At 42.9% G+C, this 24,583-nt stretch overlaps 1 protein-coding gene across 1 annotated transcript in view; it reads left to right on the top strand.

Moving 5' to 3' along the window:
* Positions 1-24,583, top strand: part of Tgfbr3 (transforming growth factor beta receptor 3) — a 186,426-nt gene that overhangs the window by 103,226 nt on the left and 58,617 nt on the right. The window contains exon 4 of the mRNA XM_052735668.1: positions 10,585-10,722. Within this exon, the coding sequence (XP_052591628.1) occupies positions 10,585-10,722 (138 nt within the window). The remainder of the gene's footprint in view (positions 1-10,584; positions 10,723-24,583) is intronic.

The following is a 24,583-nucleotide window of genomic DNA, read 5'->3' as shown; positions in this document are numbered from 1 at the left end:
GACTGAGGCATGAGAATCTCAAGTTTGAAACTATTCTGAGTGAAAGCAAATTTGAGGCCAGCCCGGGCAATTTATTAAGACCCTATTTTTTTTTTTTTTTTTTAAAAAGATCCTCCAAGTGTGGTTTCTGTCACAGCCCTGTGACTGGGATCTTATCTGTGACGTGTTTATGTTTCTCTGGAGAACCCTGGTTAATATAGGCATTTTAGCCGTTTTGAAGTGTGCAGTTCAGTGATGTTTGTGTATTTACAGTGTTGTGCAACTAGGGTGATCATCAAAAATGAGCCCCATGCCAGCAACTCCTCATTCCTCTATTCCCCAGGGTCTGCAGCTTCCAATCTGGTTTCTATTTCCATGGATTCACTGGTTCTGGGCATTTTGTTAAAATGTAAACATGCAGCTTTATAGCATTTTCTGTCTGGTGTGTTTTACTTCATATGATGTCTCTGAGGGTCATCCATGTTGTATCACATGCCAATACATCTTCTCTTTTTGTGACTAAATAATAATTTATAATTGCATGGGCAATGCCATATTTTAATTATTTCAAGTCACATTTTAAAAGGGAGATTTTCATGTTGTGAATCTAATCTTTTTTTTTTTCTATCTGAAGATCACACATAGAGAATTTGAGTTGCTTCTACAAAATCCTACAAACTGTAGTGTTTAAATTTATAATCAAGGTCTAAATGTTTGTAACACAACTGATACTCCTATTTCTACTTTTCCTGTTTGGGCTCTAATTTCTGCTTGTTAGTGGTATTTTCAAAGTATTAATTAGAGGCAGAATCATATATTAGTCTTACTGAAGATTAGAAACAGAAGACCAGCAACTGTTGACACAAACCCTTAGAATCCAACTGAATCATAAAATGGCTTAAGGAACACAATCTTGACATTTCTAGGACCTTCCAGTTTTCAGTAATATTAGAAAAACCCTTAGAGACACATTATGAAAGAGTTAGCTTGGAGCTTATCTATTTATATGGGAAACTAAACCTTTGCAATAGTTTCAACGTAGGCGCTCAGCGTTAGCATCTCAGTCAAATATTCAAATGCCTCCCACGTTTATCACATTGAGTAGACAAAAGACATCATCGGCTCATTTTATAAAACACACATTGTTTAAAATGCCATATCAATCACCTTGTATGCAAATTTTAAAAATATTTAAAAGTTGAAGTTCTTAAAATATATTTTGCAGTTAGGGAGGTAGCAAAAAAAAATGAAGCTTATCTTAAATATGAGAATTTGACACAATGTGTCAATTTGAGAATTTGACACAAAGCTTGGCATAGTGTTGCCAAATGTAAAGTAGAACTTTATATTTTCCATTTGCAAATATAGGAAGAAAATATTTTAATTATTTGCTTGAAAGATAATTGACATCTCTTTTTTTTCTGTTACACAGTCACAAATACTCAGGATTATAAATTATATACTAGAGTTTAAGTTGGTCTACATGTGTACACATATAGATTTGACCGGCCTCCTGTGGTTTTGTTGCTCAGAAAGGAATGTCTTATTTTAGTTATATAACTTGGAAATCAAATGGTGTGTGTTCAGTTTACACATTTCATTCTGAAGTTAAAGGCTATCCTAATCGCTGCCATGGCCTTCACTTCTGTTTACCTGCAAATAAATGTGCATAGTTCAACTTCCCATGGTGTAAGTCTTTTGCTTATTCTTTCTTTTTATCTTCTTTCTTTTCAGTCATTAACAAATACTGAGAGAAGATTGTGTGTGTGTGTGTGTGTGTGTGTGTGTGTGTGTGTGCCCGTGTGCATTCATTTGTATGTGTTGATGGGTCCTTGTGCCAGAAGAGGCATTCTGGTCTATCATTCTCCATTTATTTGTTTGAGGCAGGGTCTCTTCCTGAACTTAGGGCCTATGTTTTCCCAGCTAGGCTGGGACACAGGAAACTCCTGACTCCACCCTCCTCGGACTTGGGATACAGATATACTCAGGGCTTATGTGGAGGAAAGCAGTTAAAAGTAATGAGCTCGGGTGTTTCTTGCATACTTAATCTGCTTCATTGTGTGTCAGACTGTCTTATTAATAAACTTTCCAGTTGTTCTGACTGGATACCTGACATGAAGTAATTTAAGGGAGGGAACTGGCTCCCAGTTTGAGAGGGGACAGTCCTTTGTGGCAGAAGTATGAGGTGGTTGTTCATGAATTCTGTCAGGAAGAAAGAGCAGACAGAATTTGGGGGCCAGGCTGTGAACTCTATAAGTCCATTCCCAGTGGCCCACTTCTTCAGCAAGGCCCTGTTTACCTCACGAAGGTTCTAGAATGTTCTGAAACTTTCCCACCGGGGAGACTATTCAAACACAGGAGTCTGTGGGGAAACATTTCACATTCTAATCACAGTAAGCTGCTCTGAGTGCTTCTAAAAGGAAACTGAGGCATTTGGTCAAGGGAGATGATGTTTACTAGGAAATGCTGCCCAAACAGATAAACAACTTTGGAACTCCAGGTTACTCTTTCTCCCTGTCTTAAGAAAGACCTCGGAGCCAGGCGGTGGTGGCGCACGCCTTTAATCCCAGCACTCGGGAGGCAGAGCCAGGCGGATCTCTGTGAGTTCGAGGCCAGCCTGGTCTCCAAAGCGAGTTCCAGGAAAGGCGCAAAGCTACACAGAGAAACTGTCTCGAAAAACCAAAAAAAAAAAAAAAAAGAAAGAAAGACCTCGGAACACTGAAACTCAAGCTCCTCTAGAACATTTCCTGAAAGCCATAACCTGACTGGATCAGATTGCCCTCCCAGACCAGGGATTGTTTTTGTTACATTTTCAAAGGAAACCAGAACACAGACTCCTTGAGGTTTTACTAGGACCAGCGTGAGTTTCCTAACCACTTTCAGGTTGATACGGTTTCTGAGACGGTGCTTTAGTCCCAGAGAATCCAAATGTCATCCTCTGATGTCACTGCCCGAATACCGCTGTGTTTTGTGGTCTTTCTGTCACTGATTCTAAGGTTGTTACTCCAGCATCAGGCTATGTGGGAGCTGGGTTCCTGCAAATCAGCTTCTAGCGACCATCCACAGCAATGACTCTGTTTACGTGACTGTGTTCTGCATAGTCAGGACACATAGGCTGTTACTGAGACTCTGTTGGTAAAGACTTAAACATGTCAAAATACTCATTTACTAGACAGATAGATAGAAAAACCATTTCATGCCTATTTTAAAAGTATGAATTGAAGCACATTGACATACTGCACATTATGTAGAGCACAGTTATCCATCAGTGTTGGTGACAACACAGGATAGACCAAGTGTGCTCATGAAGTGTGTCAGAGACTACTAAACAGATGACTAGAAATGGGCATTTCCTCTTCTGTCAGTGTGCAAATACCAAGCTCCTTCAGTTTCCTTACACTTCATTTCCAGCTGTTTCAATCCACCTCAATGCCAAGGTGCAAAACAGATTCTGTGCCTCCAAAGGACAGTGGAACATCTGAAAAAAACCTCTTTATTTTGTTACCTAACCTTAAGAAGCACAATACATGTTAAAGGTATTTTGGGTGTTTTACGTATTTTATGTGACTATGAAAGATAAACTTTTCATTTTTTATTTTTAATTAAACATTACATGATTTCCCCCTCCCTGCCTTTCCTCCACCCCCTTTCATGCTCCCTACTCCCTCTCAAAGCCATGGTCTCTTTTTCTTTATTGCTGTTTTACATACACACACGTGTGTGTATGTGTGTGTGTGTGTGTGTGTGTGTGTGTGTGTGTGTGTGTGTGCGTGCGCGTGTGTGTGCCTGTGTGTGCTAAATGTTTAAATACAACCTACTGTGTCCATTTAGTTCTGCTTGTATGTATGTGTTTTTATGGTTGGCTACTTGGTACCGGATAACCAGTTTGGGAACTCATCCCTCTAGAAGACTGATTCTCCATCTCTCAGCAGTCATTGTTTATAGCTCTTCATCTAGGGGTGGGGCCCCATGAAAGTTCCCCCATTCATGTTGGGATGCCAACTGGTGATGTATCATTCTTCAGGGTGTGTTAAGGTAGCCATATTGTAGCAATTTCATGGGTGTTGTTTCCCTATCATGTGTAGAAGATGGGATCTCACAGCAGACTTCCTGATCCTTTAGCTCTTGCAATCTTTCTGCCATGTTCCCTGAGCCTTGGGTGTAGGAACTGTATTGTAGGTTGATTGCTTGGGCTGGGCACCCCATGGACGTTTGTCTCTGGAATTGACCAGTTGTGGCTCCAATTCATAGCCAAGCAGCCCCCAGTGCTTGTTTTGGTAGTTGGGATCTGTTTGTTTTTCTTGACCCTGTTTTAAAGTTCAAGTTGTACTTGATAGTGAAATGTTCTCTTGATGAGGTGCCTCCCCTCTTTTGGCCAGAAAAATCAAGACAATATGACCTCATGACCATTATGGGAGTCACATTTCATTAATTTTATTGATGAAATTTATTTATGGTTCCTTGTATTCATTTTTTAAACCCTTTTGATCTCTTCCTAGATGTCTGGCCTTGCTCTAGGCACAAGGCTGCAGAACTGAACATGATTCCATTTTTGCCCTTGAATGATTTACTCTGAGGGTTTCACAGTGAGACAGAGGAGCCAAACATCTGCAGTGTCCTGAGGAACTTTCCAGCTCTGCCTGAAGAGAGGGAAGGGTTTCTGGGGCGTCTGTCGGGGACATGGCTGTTGTGTACTTTAAACCAGAAGCCTATATGACCTTGATATGTTAGTGATATAGTACACTGTCTACACAGCCTATGCTTCCTTCATATTGAAGGACAACAGAAAAATGTCCTTGGATTTGCTATGACTGGCAGCTTGCTGAAGGCCCCAGATGTATTCTCACAGCAGAACATACCTAACACCAAGAGTCTCCCCTTTCTCTACCCCTTTCCCCACAGTCGTTGAACCATAGGCTTCTCCGGGAAGGGAGTCCAGGGTCCCTGGACAGCCTGTGTGAAGCTCCCAGGACCCCTTCATAGGGTCATGACCTATAGTTTCATAAATACTGTTCTGTTTATGTGCGTTCTTGTCCCTCACCCCCACCCCAAATTTAGCTCCTAGTATTTTTCCAGGGCATTCAAAACACAGAGCAGAAGAGGCAGACTTATTTCTGCATCAAATTGCAGACTTTAGGTTTTTTTCCTTTTGTGTTACTGTATTAGATTATTTTAAGACGCTCCCAGGGAATCCAGAGTCATGTCCTTGTTGGGGGAAGGGGGTTAGTTGGGAATTCACTGACAATGTTCCTCTCAGCTCAGTAAGTGGCTTCGAGACAAAACTCCAAAACTCGATGTCATGTCATCTGCCATGCGGTGTGAAGTCTTTGACTTCAGATCTTCCCTAGAGGGGGAGGATGGTCCCATAATTCCCTGGGACAGGGTGGGAACACTCAGAGGTTTGGATACCTTGAATTCAGGACCAACTAACTGTTCTTTAGAAATTCAGAGTAAAAAAATTTCTAAGAGACTTTTTTTTTTAAAAAAAAATAACACTCTAAATCTACCCTTCTAAAGAGTGTTTTAAGGGATCTTTTTATACCAGTTCCCAAATGGTGGAGGGTAAGCATGACAATTACAATATCAGCTGTCAGAGTTCCTCGGACTGAAAGACCCTTTAAAACATTCTAGCGCTAATTAGCTAAATACAGTTTCCTTTCCAAGCAATCAGGTACATATTTCAGAACCATTTGGGGGTCACAATTGAGTTCCTGAAAGTATTATTGCCCAAATATAAGGAAAATCTGAGTTCAGCCGTGGCCCCTTGATGTCTTGAAACAGTTATGTACATCTGTCTCTCTGTGTAAAATCTGGGTGCCGGGAAGAGAAGATTCAGGGGGTTCCAGTCACCAACACTGTTGGTGACGCCTCCTCCTCCCTGCAGAGGGGACATATGAGGGGTGTCCAGAGCATCCCCTGATTTTACAGATCTTGGTTAGAAGAACTGCTGGAGTTTTTTTATCTCTAGTATAATTTGATTATTGAATCATCCATTTCAGAACATTACTTGGTTTGGTTTTAGATAACAGAAGTCTCCTGGGATGAGTTTTAAATGACTTCATTGCTTCATGGGTCCACGTGGAGCAGGAGGCTGATCTAAGACTCAGAAATGTTGGAAGAAAACCTCAGTGACACGTAGCAAGATTGGACAACTGTTAGACTTACATATCAGTTACTGTTGCTTTGTTTTAACAAACCCTAGGAGTTGAGGGGTGGAGTCTTACTAATAAGAGATCCTTTGAAAACCTCTATGATAGGAATGTCTTGCATGTAGACTATGAATTCCAGGAAATTCAAAACAATTTTTCTATGGAATCTTTCCATAAAGAGTAAGTTTCATCTACCTGTAAATACATAGTTTATCTTCATAATGACTTATAGAATTTGAGAAAATGTACATTGCATTTTCTTAGCAAGTGTAATATTTAGAAAATGAAGAAGCCAGGTGGGCATTGGTCACATACCAGAAATCCCAATACTCAGGAGGCTGAGGCAGGAGGATTGTTGTATGTGAGTTCAAGGCCAGCCTGGACTAAATAGATTGACCCCCCATCCCCCGAAGGAAGGAAGGTGGGAAGGAAAGAAAGAAAGAAAGAAAGAAAGAAAGAAGGAAAGAAAGAAAGAAAGAAAGAAGAAAGAAAGAAAGAAAACAGAGATGGTTTCTCCATCTCAAGAGTCAGGGACATCATCCATGTCCTCGTCTGACAGAGTATGGATCAGGACACATCTCCCAAACAGGAGGCAAGAAATGTTCTTCCACTCCGAGGCTCCCTGAAGGTGTGCAGGGTCCCCAAGGATGCTCTCAGCTCTGCTTTGAGTCTCTTTATAAAACTGCATCTGGAATGTTTGTACACAGATGACCTCAGTGCAGGTAGGTGCTACAGAATGGAGAGACCAGCTGGCGTCCCTCCATGTAGAGGATCAGGGAGGTGTGACACACTAGAGTGGCTTGCACTTTCTCATGTCACCAGGATCATGGTCCGTTCCGTGCAGTTTGACACACCTAAGATTAGAGCAGGAGCTCTGGGCTTCATGAAGAGTGAGTATGAAGTGAGGAGAGAACAGAAACCCTGGACACTGATCTGAGTTGTCGTGACCTCTCAAAAGCAGACATGACTGTCTTAGTTCCATGAGACGAAGCCTAATTGTCTCCATTTTCTCCATTAGAGTTTCCTGCTCTTATTCCCTTCCCCCGGGTTCTAGGTGCGTTTCTCTCACATTGTTGCAAAGTTTTCTGTGCTGTGGCTATTTTGTGCGCATAGGAAGAGAGGGCGCATGCTTGAGTGTGTTCTCAAATGCAGTGTCAAACCCTGATTACAGAATTCTTTCATGGGAGCTTCCGCCAGTCCGATTAGCCTTCCCAACTCACATCAGCCCCCCATTGAGTTCCCTTTTGAAGCTCATAACACTCAGCTTTGTGTGTATTTTCCTGTGTGAATTGGTTAAAGAATTGAGGGTGAACTCTTCAAACTACTGTTTGGATTTCCTAGAGATTGTTGCATACTGCCTGTCAGATTTCTCCAAGGGACAGTCTTTGTTGCAGTTTGCCTCGGATCTTTTCTCTAGACTACCAAGGACAATCTAACTATAAAAACTTTTGCAGGATTTTTTTTTTTATTTGTGGGATGGCAGCTTAAACCTTTGATCCCCTGCCTCAGTCTCCCAAGTGCTGGATTACAGTTGTGCATTATTACCACATCTGGTTTGTAATTATTGTCGTTTCTAAGCTGTAAGTGATCCTAAAGGTTTTCATTTTTCTACCTTTTTGGTTTTCTTTTCTGTTTTTCAGCATAGAAGAAACTAGACAATTTAGCCAGGGGTCTTTCAGATGTTTGGGCTGTGTTCTCACATTCTGAGGGGCTTTTATTTCTTCCTGCTTTTACTGGCTTCTGGTTGTCTGCATCCTCCCTTCTGTGAGGTTTACTCAGGTGGAGAAAAAGGGAGAGGAAGGCTTCTGAGGATTAGGTTAGCCTGGGCTCATGGGACTCTTTATGCCTGCCAAATAGGGGTGTGGGGGGGAGCAGTATTGAGTATTTTTCTTTTAATTTTCCAACCATAGTGTGAATTCTTCTTTGCCAAATGGCTTTGGGACTTTGCCTGGGACATCTGTGCCAGAGTCAGAGATTCGTCTTGGCCAGACATGGCCACATATTGAAGAAGGAGCCGTTTCCAGGAAAACTCAGAGCTAAGCTTCTTAGAAATCTTTCCTTGATTGCCGGAGCCAGGCCTCAACACTTAGACCATCTGGGAAACTTTGGACCCGAGCACCAATATCTGTTTCATAAATCATCTCATTTCATAAGCTTAAAAAGATTCTTGTTCGTTTGAGATATATATTTACTGATTTTATACATTTTGAGCAAAGCTTTTGCATATTCGGGGCTTTAAGAAAAAGTGTATGCTTCAGGATTGGCTGCACAGGAGGGAAAGCTTCGATGTCCCTGGAGATGACAGTTGCTATTCTTTGGGCCTTAATGGTTCTCAGTGAACCAACAGGGACACCCTATGCGACCACTTGCTGTTAGCGAGAGCCCGGGGAGCTTTGTAGTTTGCAGGTGCTGATGTTGCCTCCTGCTCTTCCTCTTCATAGCATGCTTTTCCCTGTCCCATGCATCTCTGCTTTCAGGGAGTGCTGCAGTCTCGGTATCTGCCTCTGCTCTGCTTCAACAGCATCTCTTGTTTCTAGTGATTATCAATCTGTTTGTTTCTAGATGAAGACAGTGACTCCAGAGTGTGCTATGTATCTGAACAACCAAGGGACACATTATTTTGCTGTAGCTGTGGTTGACATCACAGTTCATTTAGGACTTTGATTTGGTGCCGTGCTTACTCCAAGTCTAAAAATGGTCCTGTGTACAGAAATAGCTCCTGACAGTTTGAGAATTGCTTGAGTTTTTGTATTTTGCTGCAAATTAACTAGCTAAACCCCTTTGAACTTAGTAGTTTCTTCAGCTTCTTTTTTTCATCATTTGGGTTACATATACATTTACAGATGGGCTACAGTGAGTGTTGCTGCCTGCAGCATACTGAAAACAGTACTCAATTCAAGATGCATCTTTTTTGTGTAGTTTGTTTTGGAAATTAAGACAGACACACTCAATAGTTAACAAGCAATACTATTATATGTATATGTGCTGTGGGAATCTGCTGGAGTCCAGCTCCGACCTGTTCCCACCTTTCAAAGGGTTCTTAGGTAGAGGAGAGAGGAATGAGGAAATATTAGGTAGAAAGATAGAAAGAGAAGATAAGAAAGAGACACACAAGATAGTTTCAGGAGGGCCCTGGGTCAATACCCAACAGCCCAGAGCTTTATTCAAAAGGCCCCCCTTTTAAGATCAAAGCACACCATACAGCCAAGTGTAGACCCTTCAAAACACCTGGTAACCATGGCCAAATCATCCCCTTATGCAGCCCTGCTGGGTAAAGCAAGCCCAGATTCTGTGACCTTGAGTAAGATCTCACTAGGTAGCCTCTGTGGGCCACCACAATGTGCAAACTATTTGTAGAGTTACATGATTTGCAGCATCAAGAAATGGAGAATTAAAATATTCTACTGGCATTTAGAATGTGCTTACTATAAGCTAAGGCATGGGTTATGAAAAATAAGAAAAGCTCAGTGCTTTATTTATCCATAACTTTGGCACTCTAATAAGCAAAATTGGTTCTTGATTGTTCCCTGGAAAGAAGGCAGAGATGAAAGTATGTCAGCAGTCATGAAGAAGATTCAAGCAGTCGTGTTTTTATGCTGTGCTCTGGTGGGTGTACAAACTCAGATGAGTGCAGGAGCCATCGGAGGCCAGAGGAGGGCACTGGATCCTCTGGAGGGGCAGCTACAGGGAGTTGAGAGCTGCCACGTAGGTGCTGGGAACCACACTCTGGTTCTCTGCAAGAGCAGTAAGTGCCGCTAACCGCTGAGCCGTCTCTAGCACCCCAGTTTTCTTTTCCACGGAGGCTGTGTATCATCACTGTTTATTCTGTCTGATCTCTGGGCTTCGTGTCTTTGGAAATCCCCTTTGTACTAGCAGCAGAAGGAGGAAGGCAGCTGCCCTGGGCAGTCCCCCTCCTCCCTCTCAGCAGTTTTCTTTGGCAGGGCTCACCTGACTTTGTAGAGATTGGACTTCACGCGGGAGAGAAGAAAGTCCTTTCTGTGTGGGCCCAGGGGATGAACTCGCCCCTGGAGGATTCTGTTCTGTGATTTCAGCTTAGTTTTCTGGGTTGGAGGATAAGGAATCCCCGAGGGAAGGTAATTGTTATTCCGGTGTTTCCAGTTTGGCGTAAATGAAAGCGTGGTGTTTACTTTGTTAATTGTTATTCCCGTGTTACCAGTGTGGGGTAAACGAAAGCGTGGTGTTTACTTTGTTCCATCCTTAGTGGGAGAGCCATGCTTTAGTTTAGTTAGTGGGACTGGCTATATGACACAGCCCCTAGGTAGTAAAACAGTGGCTGGGCATCAGCAGCTCTTAGCTCAACCTTGTATGGCGTCATATACATGGATTTGTAGCCGTCTTATGGCGCTCCTGGCAGTGGGTTGTGAAGTGTCTGGGTGCTGTCTGGGTGCTGGGAAGTCAGTGCTGAGCTCTCTCCTTGCTTTCTGTTGTCTCCTAGGTTACGCTGCATCTGAACCCCATTTCTGCCGTGCACATTCACCACAAGCCTGTTGTGTTCCTGCTCAACTCCCCACAGCCCCTAGTCTGGCATGTGAAGGCAGAGAGACTGGCCACTAGTGTCCTAAGAGTTTTCTTGGTAAGTGCTCAACACCCTTTCCCGAGGTGTTCCCAGTGCAAGGTCATAATGACTCTCAATTTTTGCAAGACATTTTGTTTCTTAAGGCAATATTTTGCTGTGTAACTGAGACTGGCCTTAAACACTCAGTCCTTCTGTCTCAGAGTCCTAAATGCTGGGATTATAGTTGTGTATAGCATGCCCAGTTTGCAAAGCTTTTTGAAAAAGCAATTCTTTTCATTAAAGTGATACCAAAGGGTGGTGCACTTTTATGTGTGCGTGGGCCGGGGGGGGGGGGGGGGGGGGGGGGATTTGGATGGCGTAGGGAAGAATTCACGGAAAGCAGATGCCACATGTGTTCTGTGGAGGCTGAGTTGGGTCTCGTTTGCACAGTGGTGCAGAACTCGGTGTCATACTCTGTGTGGCCTGAGTCCTGGTGTCCCCTTCCGCCTTGTGGCATTAAGAGTACTATCAAAGCTGTAAATAGCCTCTGCTGTGTGGTCTCTGGCCACAAAATAAATACACACAGGCCCATTTCTGTTTGTATATAACTCCGGCCTAATTTCTGATATGAGGAACTGTTTGTTGACAAAGTGACACAGTGATCTCCAAGCATGAAGTCATTTGTATTTTATTTTTTAAAAAAGCTGGAGCCCAGCTCTTGCAGACTGGTCCAAATATTACCTACTGTTTGTAAATCATGTCCTTTGGAGTCTGCCAGAACGTTCAACTTTGATAGTTGTGGAGAAATAGATGGGTTGTTGGGATGAAATGTTTGGGGTGTGATATCATGTCTGATGAGCAGCCATGCTGCAGCTCGGTGGTGATCTCTCACAGTCAATGTGGAGGCCTCATGCTGTCCTTACTGCAGGCCCAGGCTCCCCAAACCTCACCTGTAAGCAGCGACCTCTTTTGCCCAATGAACCGACTTTGCTACTCTAGTACAGTCTGTGGTTTCTTGTCACTTGCATTTGAAAGACATTTTTAACCACGTGAAGGTATCTGCCGAATCAAGTGAGGATTCATACAGAATAGGTGTGTAAAAATGGAGAGTAGGGTAGCTCTTATGTGTAGTAAAGTGCTAACTATTAAATACATGTGGAAGAAATGATGGAGTTAAAATATCGTTTTGCAACCATCATGGTATAAGTTGATCAGACAAGAATCTTTAACAGATGTTAGGTCCAATGTTACTGATGTTACTGAAAGAGGAGAGATTTTGACAGTATGTTCAGATACTCTCAAAATACTTTTCCCACAAATTATTTATTAGAGAAGAAAAATTGCAACTATAGACACTGGGGAATCCCCATGAGTGCTTTAAGTGAGTGATCAGAGTTAATGACACCAGCATGGGGCAGATAGACACTGTATGTCTGTAAATGAGAAAGAACAAAGCATCCCTCATGTCTTAGTCAGGTTTAATATTGCTGTGATGAAACACCATGACCAAAGCAACGTGAGGAGGAAAGGGTTTATTTGGTTCACACTGCCATATCACTGCTCATCATCAAAGGAAGTCAGGATAGGAACTCAAACAGGACAGGAACCTGGAGGCAGGAGCTGATGCAGCGGCCATGGAGGGGTGTTGTTTACTGGCTTGCTTCCCATGACTTGCTCAGCCTGCTTTCTTATAGAACCCAGGATCACTAGCCTAGGGATGGCATTACCTGTAATGGGCTGGGCCCTCACCCATCAATCACTGGTTAAGAAAATTCCCTACAGCTAGATCTTATGGAACATTTTCTCAATTGTGGTTCCATCCTTTTAGATAACTCTAGATTGAGTCAAGTTGACCTGAAATTAGCCAGCACACCTTATGTTGCAATACTGCCAGAAATGTGTGCAGTCTGGATCTAATGATGATGAAACATTGGACAGAACCTAATGGAGCAATATCCTATAGAACTAGCCAGTTCTCTAAAAAGTGAGTCTTACAGGGTTGGAGAGATGGCTCTGAGGTTCAGAACACTGCCTGCTATTCAATTCCCAGCACCCACATAACTCCAGTCCCAGGGAACCTGATGTCTTCATCTGACCTCCACAGGCTCCAGACATGCATGTGGTGCATAGACATACATTCAGGTAAAACAATCATCACACATAAAATAAAATAAAACAATTTTTTAAAAACTTTTCTAAAAAAGTGAATCACACAATCCTAGAAAAAAAATATACAGAATCTAGCCAATAATATATGTCTATATGTAAACCAAGGTACATGTGGTACAGTATAACATCTAGGAAAGAGAGGGAAAAAGACTACACATCGAGATGAGGAAGGACTGAATGCAGATAACGGATGGGAGTTATGAATGAGGATGTAAAGCTAATTGTTTTTCTAGTTCTAATGCTGCTGTGGAGTTTTTATTTTCATAGTGTGTAGGTGCATAAGCATAGACTTGATAGTAAAGGTGTAAGGTCCAATGTGGCACTCCATGGCTTCAGAATCACCATTCAAACTGCATAGAAGTTCTTTGAGATGTATAGACATTGTGTCTGATTAATTTTTGCCTGTGAATTTTTTTTAGCTTGCAAGGCTTTTTCTTATAATAAAGTTTATAAAATTTAAAAAATATTTTTAAAAAGTGAATCATGAAAAGCCAAGAAAGACTGGAGACCATCCTAGGCTGAATAAAACAAACAAACAAGAACCAGGTGATCTTGCTGCATGGTAGGTCGGGGACGGCAGGTGAAGTTAGAACTCAGTCCGTTGACTCTAGTATCAACCCTTATTTCTTGCCTTTTATAGCTGCACTGTGGTAGAGGAGACGCCCTTCCTCGGGAACAGGCTTAGTGGTACAGGGTAAACAGTTTGGAAAAAATCCACGCAGGCCGTGAGAAGCTGTGGCTCTAGTGAGAGAAAACTGGAGTCTTTTGTAGGATGCTTACCATTCTGCTGTCCATTTAAATCTATTTCAAAAGGAAGCACTTGACATCTCTATCATCTTATCTTTTCCTTTTCTTTTTTTTTTCAAGACAGGGTTTCTATGTAGCTTTGGAGCCTGTCCTGAATCTTGCTCTATAGACCAGGCTGGCCTCAAACTCATAGAGATCTGCCTGGCTCTGTCTCCCAAGTGCTGGGATTAAAGGCATGTGCCACCACCGCCCGACTTCATCTTATCTTCTATCATCCATCTGTCTGTCTGTCTGTCTATCTATCTATCCATCCATCTATCTATCTATCCATACATGCATACATATATATGGTGAAAGTTATTAAGAGGTTAATTTGTGCCTTGACATTAAATGTCTAGTTTATTTTACATGTTATCATGCACACCATAGGAAGCATGTGATAGTAAGATAGTCCTTCCATTTTGCTCCTTCCTCTCTGCGGTCCCAGGGATCGGCTCAGGTCACAGGTGTGGTGGAAGATGCTCTTACTCACTAGCTAGCTTTCCAGACCTAATTGTGCCTTTTTGTGGAGACAAGAGCTCACTGTGTACATTTTGTAGACCAAGATGGTCTTGAACTCATAGGGATTTGATGTCCTCTGCCTCCTGAGTACTGACATTAAAGGCACGCACCACCACCATGCCTGGCAACTTTTTTAAAAAAGACTTAAAAATCTTGCTATTTTACATTTAAAGGACTAGAGCCATGATAATTAGTGGCTGTTGTTATTATTATTACTTTGATTTAGTACCCAGTGCCTTTCAGGAATTGCACCAAGGCCTTTAATACTTTATCTCATTTTTTTTCTCACTATAGCCCCAGGGTAACTCCTTTCTATAGATGATTTCAAGGCTTAACAGTGGCCCAAATCACTAGGCTAATTTCTGGCAGGGCTTGGATTGAAACCTAAGTTAGGACCCACTCTACAGCACATGTTCTGAATTTCCACCTTCATACTTAGTCACACCAGCCCTCTGTAATTAAACATATTTGTGATAGGCAGAAGGCTCTTACAAAGTCGTATATACATTCACTCTACATACAGTAGTAGTAGTACATACATACAGTAGTCCAGTGCTGTAGAAACTACCTATGCATAGCTGATTAATTTAAAAAACTCTAAGCTGAGGTTGGTGGCACAGGCCTATAATCCCAGCTACTCTGGAGGCTGAGGCAGGAGAATCACAAATACTGAGCTATTTAGTAAAGCCAAAGCTGGTTCTGTCAACTTAGGCCCTTTGTCAAACTTTTTGAAAAGTGGAAACAGCCATTGGTTAGGTAGAGCATTTATATAGCGGGCACAAGGCCCCGTGTTCAATTCCCAGAACCAACGGAAAAATTTTAAATCCAGTTCTTGCACTTAGCACCTTTCAGGTCCTTGGGAGTTTCTGGAAAGCAGTTACCACCACGGACGGTAGCCAGGATGACAGCAGATGATGTGGTGAACAGAGGCTCTGCCTAGACAACTGTGGTCCAGGTGGTAATTGAGAAGATCAGTCTCTGCAGACCTGACTTCTCCCAGCTGTAATTTGGGAATAATGGCAGTCTTACACTGTAGACGCAAACACTATCTTGATGTGAGGAAACTGCATATAAAATGTTGAGTGTAGTCCCGGCCACTGCTGAGTTCACTAACATTTACTGTTTCTGCTGTAATTGTCAGAGCAATGAGTACTTGGGAAAGATGTTAAATGAACAGTTGACAGTGTAAAGTAACTGTTGGATGGCTCTAGATTTAAAGTTCCCATTTCTCTGGGCTGTGGGTTCCATGCACAGTGTGGCCACACACACTGCAGTTTGCTTACTGTTGTTGGATTCTGTGGTCGGCCACTCTGCAGGATTTAAAGGAAATTATCTTTGTTATTATTTATTTACTTTGTGAGCGGTAAGAACTCCATTTGACTATTAGTTGAAAATACACTAATGAAGAAGATAATTTTAGTATACGACTTAAAACATCAACCTTATTTAGAGTTAGTTCCATGTAAGGACATGTCAGAGGGAGAGGCAGCTGTGGGAGAAGCCACTAACTGAAGTCCCTGGACACTCAAGCCCTGCTTCCTTTGGCCTTCTGTCTGCTCATTCTCCATGGCTGGGGTAGTCGGCAGACATCCATTGCTCAGCCAGGTCAGGGTACCACAGGTGGTTTGAGGTGGCTCACAAGCTGGGAAACCCCACTTCTCCCCAGTGCCTGTAATGAGTTAGGGTCACTCCTCCATATCACAATCTTTGTGATGATAGAAAACCAAGAGTTTAGTTTGTCTGAACATGAAGTGTTTCTCCAAGCACTTCAGTAGCCCAGAGGCTCCATAGAAACTGAGCCCTACGATTACTCAGTGGGCCAAGAACTGCCTTGGAGAGAGGATGGATCCCTTGACCCTCAGTCCAAGATACATGTGTTCTGGTGCCCTTGTGACATGTAATGGTGAAGAGGTCACATGACTGTCTCCAAGCTGTCTTTTCTGGTAGAATTATAATATTTTAGTGGCTATTAATTTTTATTGGGCAGGATGATGAGGAAAGTTTGGGTCATGACATCTACCTGCTAATTTAAATCAAGAAGTCATGGTTGTTTTAACTGCCTAAAACTTGTGTAATTAGTTAGAAAGACTTGTGTCTCATTTGCTGATTTCTAAAATATAAAATATATATTTTTTTGTTATTATTACACTCTCTGATAGAGGCATCTGCCTTTTGTTAATTCCTTGTTCCTAATTCCACAGCACAAACAAGAAGTGTGGCAGGCACAGAGGGGTCAGGGTTGGGGGGGACTTAGTTTCCCTTGCAAATGCAGTTACTTTTCCAGTTGTTCTGATTACCTAGCAGCTAGGAATGAATGATGTTTTTAAAGGTGCATGTCAAGTCACATACAGGCACATGCATGATGAAGTTGTCATAGCCTTACAATATCTTCTGGGTGGACCAGAGAATATTCAGTAAATCAGGGTTGTCCCTGGGTGAAATCAGAAAGAAAAGTAATCCTGCCTCAGGGGTGGAGATGGAGCTCAGTGGTAGAGCACTTGCCTGGGACGCACAAGTTCTAAGTTTGATCCCCAATACTTTGTGTAACTGGGTGTGCTGATATGTGCTGTTGTCCCAGATAGAAGCAGGAGGATCAGAAGCTAAGGTCACCTGGGCTGTATGAGACCCTGTCTCAAAAGTGCGTGAGTGTGAGTGTGAGTGTGTGTGTGTGTGAGTGTGAGTGTGTGTGTGTGTGTGTGTGTGTGTATGTATGTGTGTGCATGCTATAATTTGAATAAACATTTCTCCAAGGACAAGACACAAATGACTAAAAAAGCTTATAAGACGCCGAATGTTACTGAATATTAGGGAAAATCCACCAACCATAGCACTGATCACCTCCATGATAAAACAGAGAGAAACCAGCAAGCGTTGTCAGGGTGTCGAGAAATTGAAAGATCCACACAATCCTGGTGGGAATGTAATGTAGCTCTTTATACAGTCATCTGAGGTCTCCACCCACAAATATCCAAGGTAAAGTTATTTGTAGTAGCTTTAATAAGCATAGAAGCAACCCAGATGTCGACTGATAGATATAAATAATGAAGCAGCTATACAGAGACTATTTTTTGACTATAAAAAGAAAAGTGTCTGACCCATACCACATCATAGACGGACCTTTAAAACATGCTCAGTGATGCATAAGCTGCATAAAGTCTGATTCTCTTGAAATGACCAGATAATCTATAGAGACTGGAAGTCATGGCCAGGGCATGTGGGGGAGGGGAGTGTGGACTGACTATGGTGTGAGATCCCCTGGAACAAAGTGTGGGGGAATCCTGTAGTGGCGAATATACCACACTCTTTTAGAATATATTAAAAGCACTGGATGAGCCAAGTAGTGGTGGCGCACGCCTTTAATCTCAACACTGGGGAGGCAGAGGCAGGTGGATCTCTGAGTTCGAGGCCAGGCTAGTCTACAGAGCAAGTTCCAGCATGGCCAGGGCTACACAGAGAAACCCTGTCTTGAAACACAAACACACAAAGATAATAAAGATAATTCTGGTATATCATTTAAAGTTATTAGAAAACAACAACAACAAGAACAAAACAAACCTCCTGCAATATTCTTTGAAAGGATCAGTACAAGAGCTGGGTGTGTGTGTCTGTGTGGTTCCATTCCAAGCACAGCCAAACCGACAATGTAACTGCACAAAAATCGGTGGTCAGGACTCAGGCAGTGCGGGGAGCTGACCTTGAGCCTTGTGTATACTAAGCACCTGCTCAGTTGCTGAACTATACTCTCAGCTCCAAACTAGATTTCTTGAAACTCCAGTATCTTTGTGCTTTATTCCTTGCATCTATCTGAGGTGGGGACTTTGTTTGCTTGTTTTAATCTTGTAGGCCAGCAAGGTGGCTCAGTGGTTAAAGGCGCTTGCTGTACAAGGCTCCTCACGGATTTTGATCCCCAGAACCCAAAAAAGTATGGCAAGAGCTAATTCAACAGAGCTGTCCTCTGACCTCCATACATGTGCCCTGCCCCACCGGTAACTGTTATTTGTTACTATAGATAATTATTTGCTACTATATTAAATACATATAAATATTATATACATATCATTATAATTACTATTGTTAGGGTCATTTTAAGCCTTGCTTTATACTCCAAACCTGAACTCTGTTTTCCCTTCAGACTTAGAGTCTAGCATAAGCAGAAATTTTCAAGATGAGAGCCTAGTGGCCTATGCACACCTTCAATCCCAGCACTTGGGAGTCACAAGCAAGAAGATCCAGAGTTCAAGGCAGCTTGCTACATAGTGAGGTCCTGTCTTTAAAAGTAAATACATTATGTGTATGTGTGTCTATGTGTACATGTGTGTATACATATACATACGTGAGTATGTATATATGTATATGTATATGTATATACCAGCATATTACACACATACACATGTATATGAGAGAGAGAGAGAGAGACCCTAGTGATCAACTCTTAACACCATGAAATGTCTGATCTAGAAGCCACATCTAGACTATTTTAGACTTAGCTGTTTCATATGCTGGTTGTAGCGGGAACTGGGGGATATCTAAGATTAGGAACGTCCCTAGGAAGAAGCAGCTTCTTCCAGTGTTATACTCTCTTGGGATTACTGTTCTGTGATTTCTTTTTTCCCAGCCATTTATCATTAAGATCAGGAAAGAAAAATGTGGATATCTTTGGCAGCCAGACGGACAGTGGGAGGGTAGATGTTGGTCTCACAGTCCAGTGACCAGAGTTTGGCATATAAAAATGCAGGCTTCCAGTTAAAGTTGAATTTCAGATAAACACTAAATAATTTGCTTAAGTATGCCTGTGTAGTATTTTGGACATAATTATACTAACAAAATTTATTATGTATAAAGAATTATACATTCTTTATCTGAAAATTCAAGTTTAATTTGGTGTCCTATATTTTTTTTTTCCTGGTAACCTGGGTTTTTACATTTTAATCTCCTCAGCATAAGTACTAGTCCTGGTCCCCAGACTAACTAGTTAGTTATACATCACTGTACATGGTGGTGACCTACACAGGCCTCAGTTCCTGTATCCAAGATAAAGGATTTGGATTAAGCTGAGCTCCTCCCAGTTTTCAACCCTGGCTTTAACAATGCAGTCACTAGATACTGTATCCTAATTTAATTGGAAACAGGAACTAGCAATCTGAACCCTGCCCTCCTCAGCAAATCCAAGTAAATATCAAGGCATGGCAGTTGGAATAAGTGAGGGAAAACGAACTTTATTCTTTGGCTTTGGATTAAAAACAAATCAAAACTTAATCCTAATGAAAAATGTAAATTAATACCAGGAACACACTGAATATTTTAAAAACAGCTTTGCATGTCCAAAGGGGGAAGGGTGGTTTAAAAAAAAAATCCCTGTTGCCAAAATCTGGTTTATTCTTTTTACTTAAACTGGAGGGGGTGGGGCGGTCAAGTATTTTGGGTCTCTGCCACCAAACCACAGGCCGTTCCCTGGTCCTCACTGCAGTTTGGATGTCTGACAAGACTCAGTGAAAACAAGTGCTATTTGTTTTCCTGTGCTTAGTATTTAACTGGAAATCAAAAGGCTAAATTTCCAATCAGTTGTTAAACAGCCCCAGATGTGAGCTCAGGGCTGTACAGAGGGACAGTGAGGCCTCACCCAGCGCATGCCCAGCTAGTACCTTTTCACAAAGCCGAGCGATGTGTAGCTGAGGGTTGCCGTGTCCAGAAATACCAGAGAACAACTCAGACAGCCAAGCTTACGTGTGGAGGAGGGAACTTAAAAGTCAACAACAACAACAACGAACTCTGTGTTTTATTGTATTGATTTAAGAATCCGGATTAAAAAAGAAACAAAAAAACAGCTTTCTAACATCCTTCTTTGGCAGCTCTGCTCCCATACTTGAGAACCCACAGAATTAGCATACCTTCTATGATGTTTTCTGTATGAACTGTTCATTGACTCAGCATCCACTGTTCTGCCCGTGTGCTTGAGTTGAATGGCCCACGAAGAATTCAGTGAGTGACGTGTGAATCACCTGCCCTCAGGGAGCTTTCTTATGGTCAGCAGAGCTAGCTAGAAAATTGGGAGTTGAGGTTCAGTATAAAAACGTACCCCTTTTTTAGACCACAGAATTTGGAGAAAATGAGAATTGTCCTCTTGCCCATGCAGCTGAGGTAGCAGCCTCCATGCGGCAGGCTTTAGGGAGCGGCAGATGGTTGAGGATCTGTGAACAAGCACAGCTGTCCACACAGCCAGAGGTGTCACCCCTGTATGCTAAGGGGTCTGACTATACCATTTTGGCTTTCTCAGTGAGGTCTTTCCCCAAATAAATTCTCTTTTGAAGGCAGATTAAATAAACGCTTCCAGATTGGTGGTGGTTCTTTTCAGTATCTCTGGTGGAATGACTCATTGTGTCCTGAGGAGGTTCCAAGTGGTTGTGTACCATACATTTCTTGTCAAGAGGCTGCTTATCTGTTGGTTTTGTGGCTTGTCCCTAAGAGCCTTAATTATATAGGGCTTGATCCTTTCATGAGCTGGGGTCAGTCAGCTACCATATTTCCTAGGAATGAGTTTCTGCCCCTTTTGTGGTAAGAGAGCTCTTCCTAAATGTCACTGTGGCATTTAGAACATTGGAGAGAGTCCAGTTTCAACCGGTAACCTGGTCCAGAGAGAGTTTATAGAAGCCGTCCTAGGGTTTATACTAACACACTGGGCAAGGTGGTGAATGCTGCCAGTGGATGAGTAGTCCGGGGCCTTGGTTTGCCCTCTCGTAGTTTTCTGAGGAAGACATCCTGTCCAGGAGGACTCACACCAACGTGGACTTTTCCTGGCTCTGCTTGTTGTCTTGTGTCATGTCTGTGTGTAGGCACAGCCCCAGCCCTGTGAAGGCTTTGCTTTCATTCAACAAATTGAGGTTAAATAAACTTGAGTACATTGAAGGGAAGATTGGTTTTTCCTTGTGTCATCCAAGGAAGTTCTTTAAAGCTTTGGAATAAAGCTATTCTGGTGATCTAATGCACCTACCCTTCCCAAGCTTTGGGCAGTTGTTTCAAATGTTAATCTCTGGTACTATGGGTAGCATGGTGGACAACCTCCCGAGAGCTATTTGGTAAAAAAAAAAAAAAAAAAAAAAAAGAGTGTTTTGTTAAGGGAAGTTGCAGAATGTTTTATTTTCATATAATGGGAGGAGGAGGGAAAACAAAAACAAACAGACAAACAAAACAACCTGTCTCCCTGGAGGCTCTGGGATGCTGATGTGGAAGCCCTCGGCTGTGCCCGGGTGCAGACGGTGATGCTGTGGTGAGGTTCCTAGAGCTGCTTGCCCAGCCCATCTCAGGGAAGGACTCAGAATGGCCTGTCCCCTTCCTGGGTACAGATTGTCCAGATTATTTGAGATAATGTGTTTTTGGATCTCAGAGCCTTATCCTCTATCTGGCTTAGAAGTAACTCATTACATTTATGTGTCGGCAGAGTTTGTATTCTAAACCCTGCATTTGCCGTTGGTTCCCAACATCTGATTCCAGATGGAGTCTGTGTTGCAGATACGAACGGCTAATGATACCCACGATGGGGAGTTATCCTTATACCATTGGGATTGTGAGTGACAGTCAAAGCTAGAGACTCATGCATCTGCCACCTCTGGCAAAAGCCTACAGTGATGATCGCCCATTTGATCTCTAGTCCCTTTATCTTCTTTATCCTTAAGAAAGTGTTCTGAGAATTCTAGAGTGCCAGGGGATATAGGTCAGCATTGCTTGAACGCAGGTAAAAGAAATCCCTTTCTAGAAGGCCCGAGTTCTGCTCCAGTGAGGGACAAACCATGCCTATGAACCTCAAGGTCAATCACACAGCCTTTGTGACCTGTCTGGAGGATATGCAATGAAAACTGACCAGTCTGCATCAGGTGCCGAATGATTCAAAGTAGTTACATATATGACTTTATTTGGTCTCTGTAACATGTCTGTGATGTAGGTGCCGTTATTAGCACCATAAAATTCTTTATCTTACCATATGATACAGGGGTTTTAAAGGTAATTTTCATGCAGGTATCATTTATCTTTATATTAAGATGGAATTAAGGCAAAGAGGTTAGCGTGTGTGGACAGACAGCTCCTGGACAGTGGTTATAACACATAAAGTGGTAAGAGCTTGACAAGTGTTAGCAAAACTACTCTTTAGAACAGTAGAGTGGGCCTTGTCAGTGAAGCCACACTGCCTGATGGGAAGACATGGCTACGATGTCATCTGTAACTCTGGTGTCTAGCATGGAACCACGAATGGCTATACCAAGATTGGGACTTCAGGTCAGGTAAGTAAAGGCCTCATTTTAACAGTGTCTGTTGTAAATGACTTCAAAACTGGGGTGTAGGCCTTGCAGTATTCCACTTGGCCAGGGGTTTAGAAACTGTCTCTTTGACCTCTTCCCCAAGTACACTTTTCCTCTGGGCTCCTGGTTGGACTGTTTTTGGATCAGCTCCATAGGCTGCCTTGCTTAATTAGTACACATCCATCCATAGCATCTTTGGGATTATTTCATCATTGAGGTTAAATGTGCTAGTTCAACTTTCTTAGCTTTGGCAGAAGAGACCATCCTGGTCGTCTGCAGAGATTGTCAATTAAAACTAGAAAATGGGTGGTAGGGGGGGTGGGCATACAAATCCAACTTGGAAGTTCCCAAAGGACACAAACCAGTTGTGTCTGGCTTATGGCCCCTTCTCTGTTGCTTCTCCCCAAGGAAATGTCCTTCAGGCCCTTTATTCCCTAACCATTCTTGGGTTTGGTTGCTCAGTGGGCCAGAATATACAGCTCCATTTCTCCTGGGGCTTGTATCAGCCATTCATAGAAACTATATTGGCCAAGGTTTCAGAGAAATAGACCCAGTAAGGAATATATACAAAGAGAGTTATTACAAGGAGTTGGCTTGCACCATTGTGGGGACAGGCAAAGAGAGTTGGAGATACAGAGAGAACTTTCTGGAAGGGAGCCAGCACCCATGAGCATAAGCTAAAGCTGACCCTCACAGCTGGGATGTCTTTTTCCTCAGGACAGCCCCCTTCTAGGCTCTTAAGGGCTTTCCACTGCCAGGACCAGGCCATCTTAATGACCTAGGACAGTCCCTTCCTTAAAGTCAGTCCATTTTGGACTTTAGTCACACCTACAATACACCTTCCTAACAGCATGCAGGCGTGGGTATGGTGAATAATGGGATTGTAGCTATACAGGTCACCTACAGCTGTGGCAACACCTGCAAGGGAGCTAAAGGAAGGCAGGACTGATTTTTGTTCGGTTTGCCCGTCTATGACGAGGAAGGTATGGTGGCAGGAACATGAGCCAGCAGGTTGTGTGCAGCCATGCTCAGGAAGCAGAGAGATGAATGCTGGCCCCCGCTTGCTTCCTTCTTTGATTTGGCCCAGAGAACCCAGACCATGGACGGAGGATGATTCCTTTCACCTCAGATAAGCAGCCTAGAAAATCCCTCACAGACATGCCCAGAGGGCTGTCTCCTGGGGACTCTAGACCCTGTTGAGCTGCCAGCGTTAGCCATCACGTAGCAGAGCTACGCTTACATATAGAACGTGCCATGGTGTCTGTCTTCATACCCCACATTGCACCACCTGGTTTCCTTGCAGTCTCTGTCCATTGTGGGTTCTAGTCAACCATTTTCAAGTCACTGGGTACTTGGGGATTTGTGTTGACTCTAACTTGGTTTCCAGCCAGATAATTTGTGTCTGAAACAGTCATTCCTGCCTGTCCCTTCCCTTCTCTTTCCTCTCACTTTTCCTCAGGCAGCAGTGGAGGGAGAGTCAAAGAAACAATACCGAAAGCGAGAAGAGTCAGAAAAGGGCAGTGGCGCCCTTCGTGAAGCTTCCCGCTCGAGTCCCCTCTCTGCTTTCCTCAAAGTTTGCCTACCCAACCTTGGCAGATGGCTCAGATCTTTGCTGATCTGGAGGCAGATTCCCTCACCAGAAGGAGATGGCCTTTCTGGAAAGTCAGTGCCCACTGTCCCACACCGGGAGAGCATGGTTTGGGGAGTCCAGCAGTTTTGATGTGTACGTGTGCTTTGCTACAGTGCGTGATCTGGCTCTTCAGGGCTCAGAGTTCCCTTCAGTTGTCAAACCTAAGTCAGACTCCATGTAGGATCTACTTAGCAAGAATTCACATCAAGGCTGTGTGACTGTTTCCTCCCAGTGTTCTGTTAATGCGGGGCCCAGAGTTGAAGGAGGTTTGACTCTACCCCACAGGGTCTGCCCGTTTGCTGACTGACTGCTCCCTGGTGTTGGGATAGGGAGAGCTCTGGCTGGAATGAGTCTCGGTTCTATTGTCTGCCCTACTGCCTACCAACTCTGTGGCTTGGGTAGGTCCTTCACCTGCTTTGAGCCTTTATTTCCTGTGAAATGGAGAGATTACCAGCGTGAACAAGGATGACCTCTATAAAGGCCATTCTAAGATCTTGTCTGCTGTATGGCTTTTGTAAAATTCAGTTAGTACCCTTGAACT

This window comes from Peromyscus californicus, unplaced genomic scaffold, assembly GCF_007827085.1.
Source record: "Peromyscus californicus insignis strain IS unplaced genomic scaffold, ASM782708v3 Scaffold_13__1_contigs__length_99412109, whole genome shotgun sequence".
Classification (NCBI taxonomy): domain Eukaryota; kingdom Metazoa; phylum Chordata; class Mammalia; order Rodentia; family Cricetidae; genus Peromyscus; species Peromyscus californicus.
The sequence above is the reverse complement of the archived record's forward strand: the minus strand, read 5'-3'. Positions and strand labels throughout refer to the sequence as shown.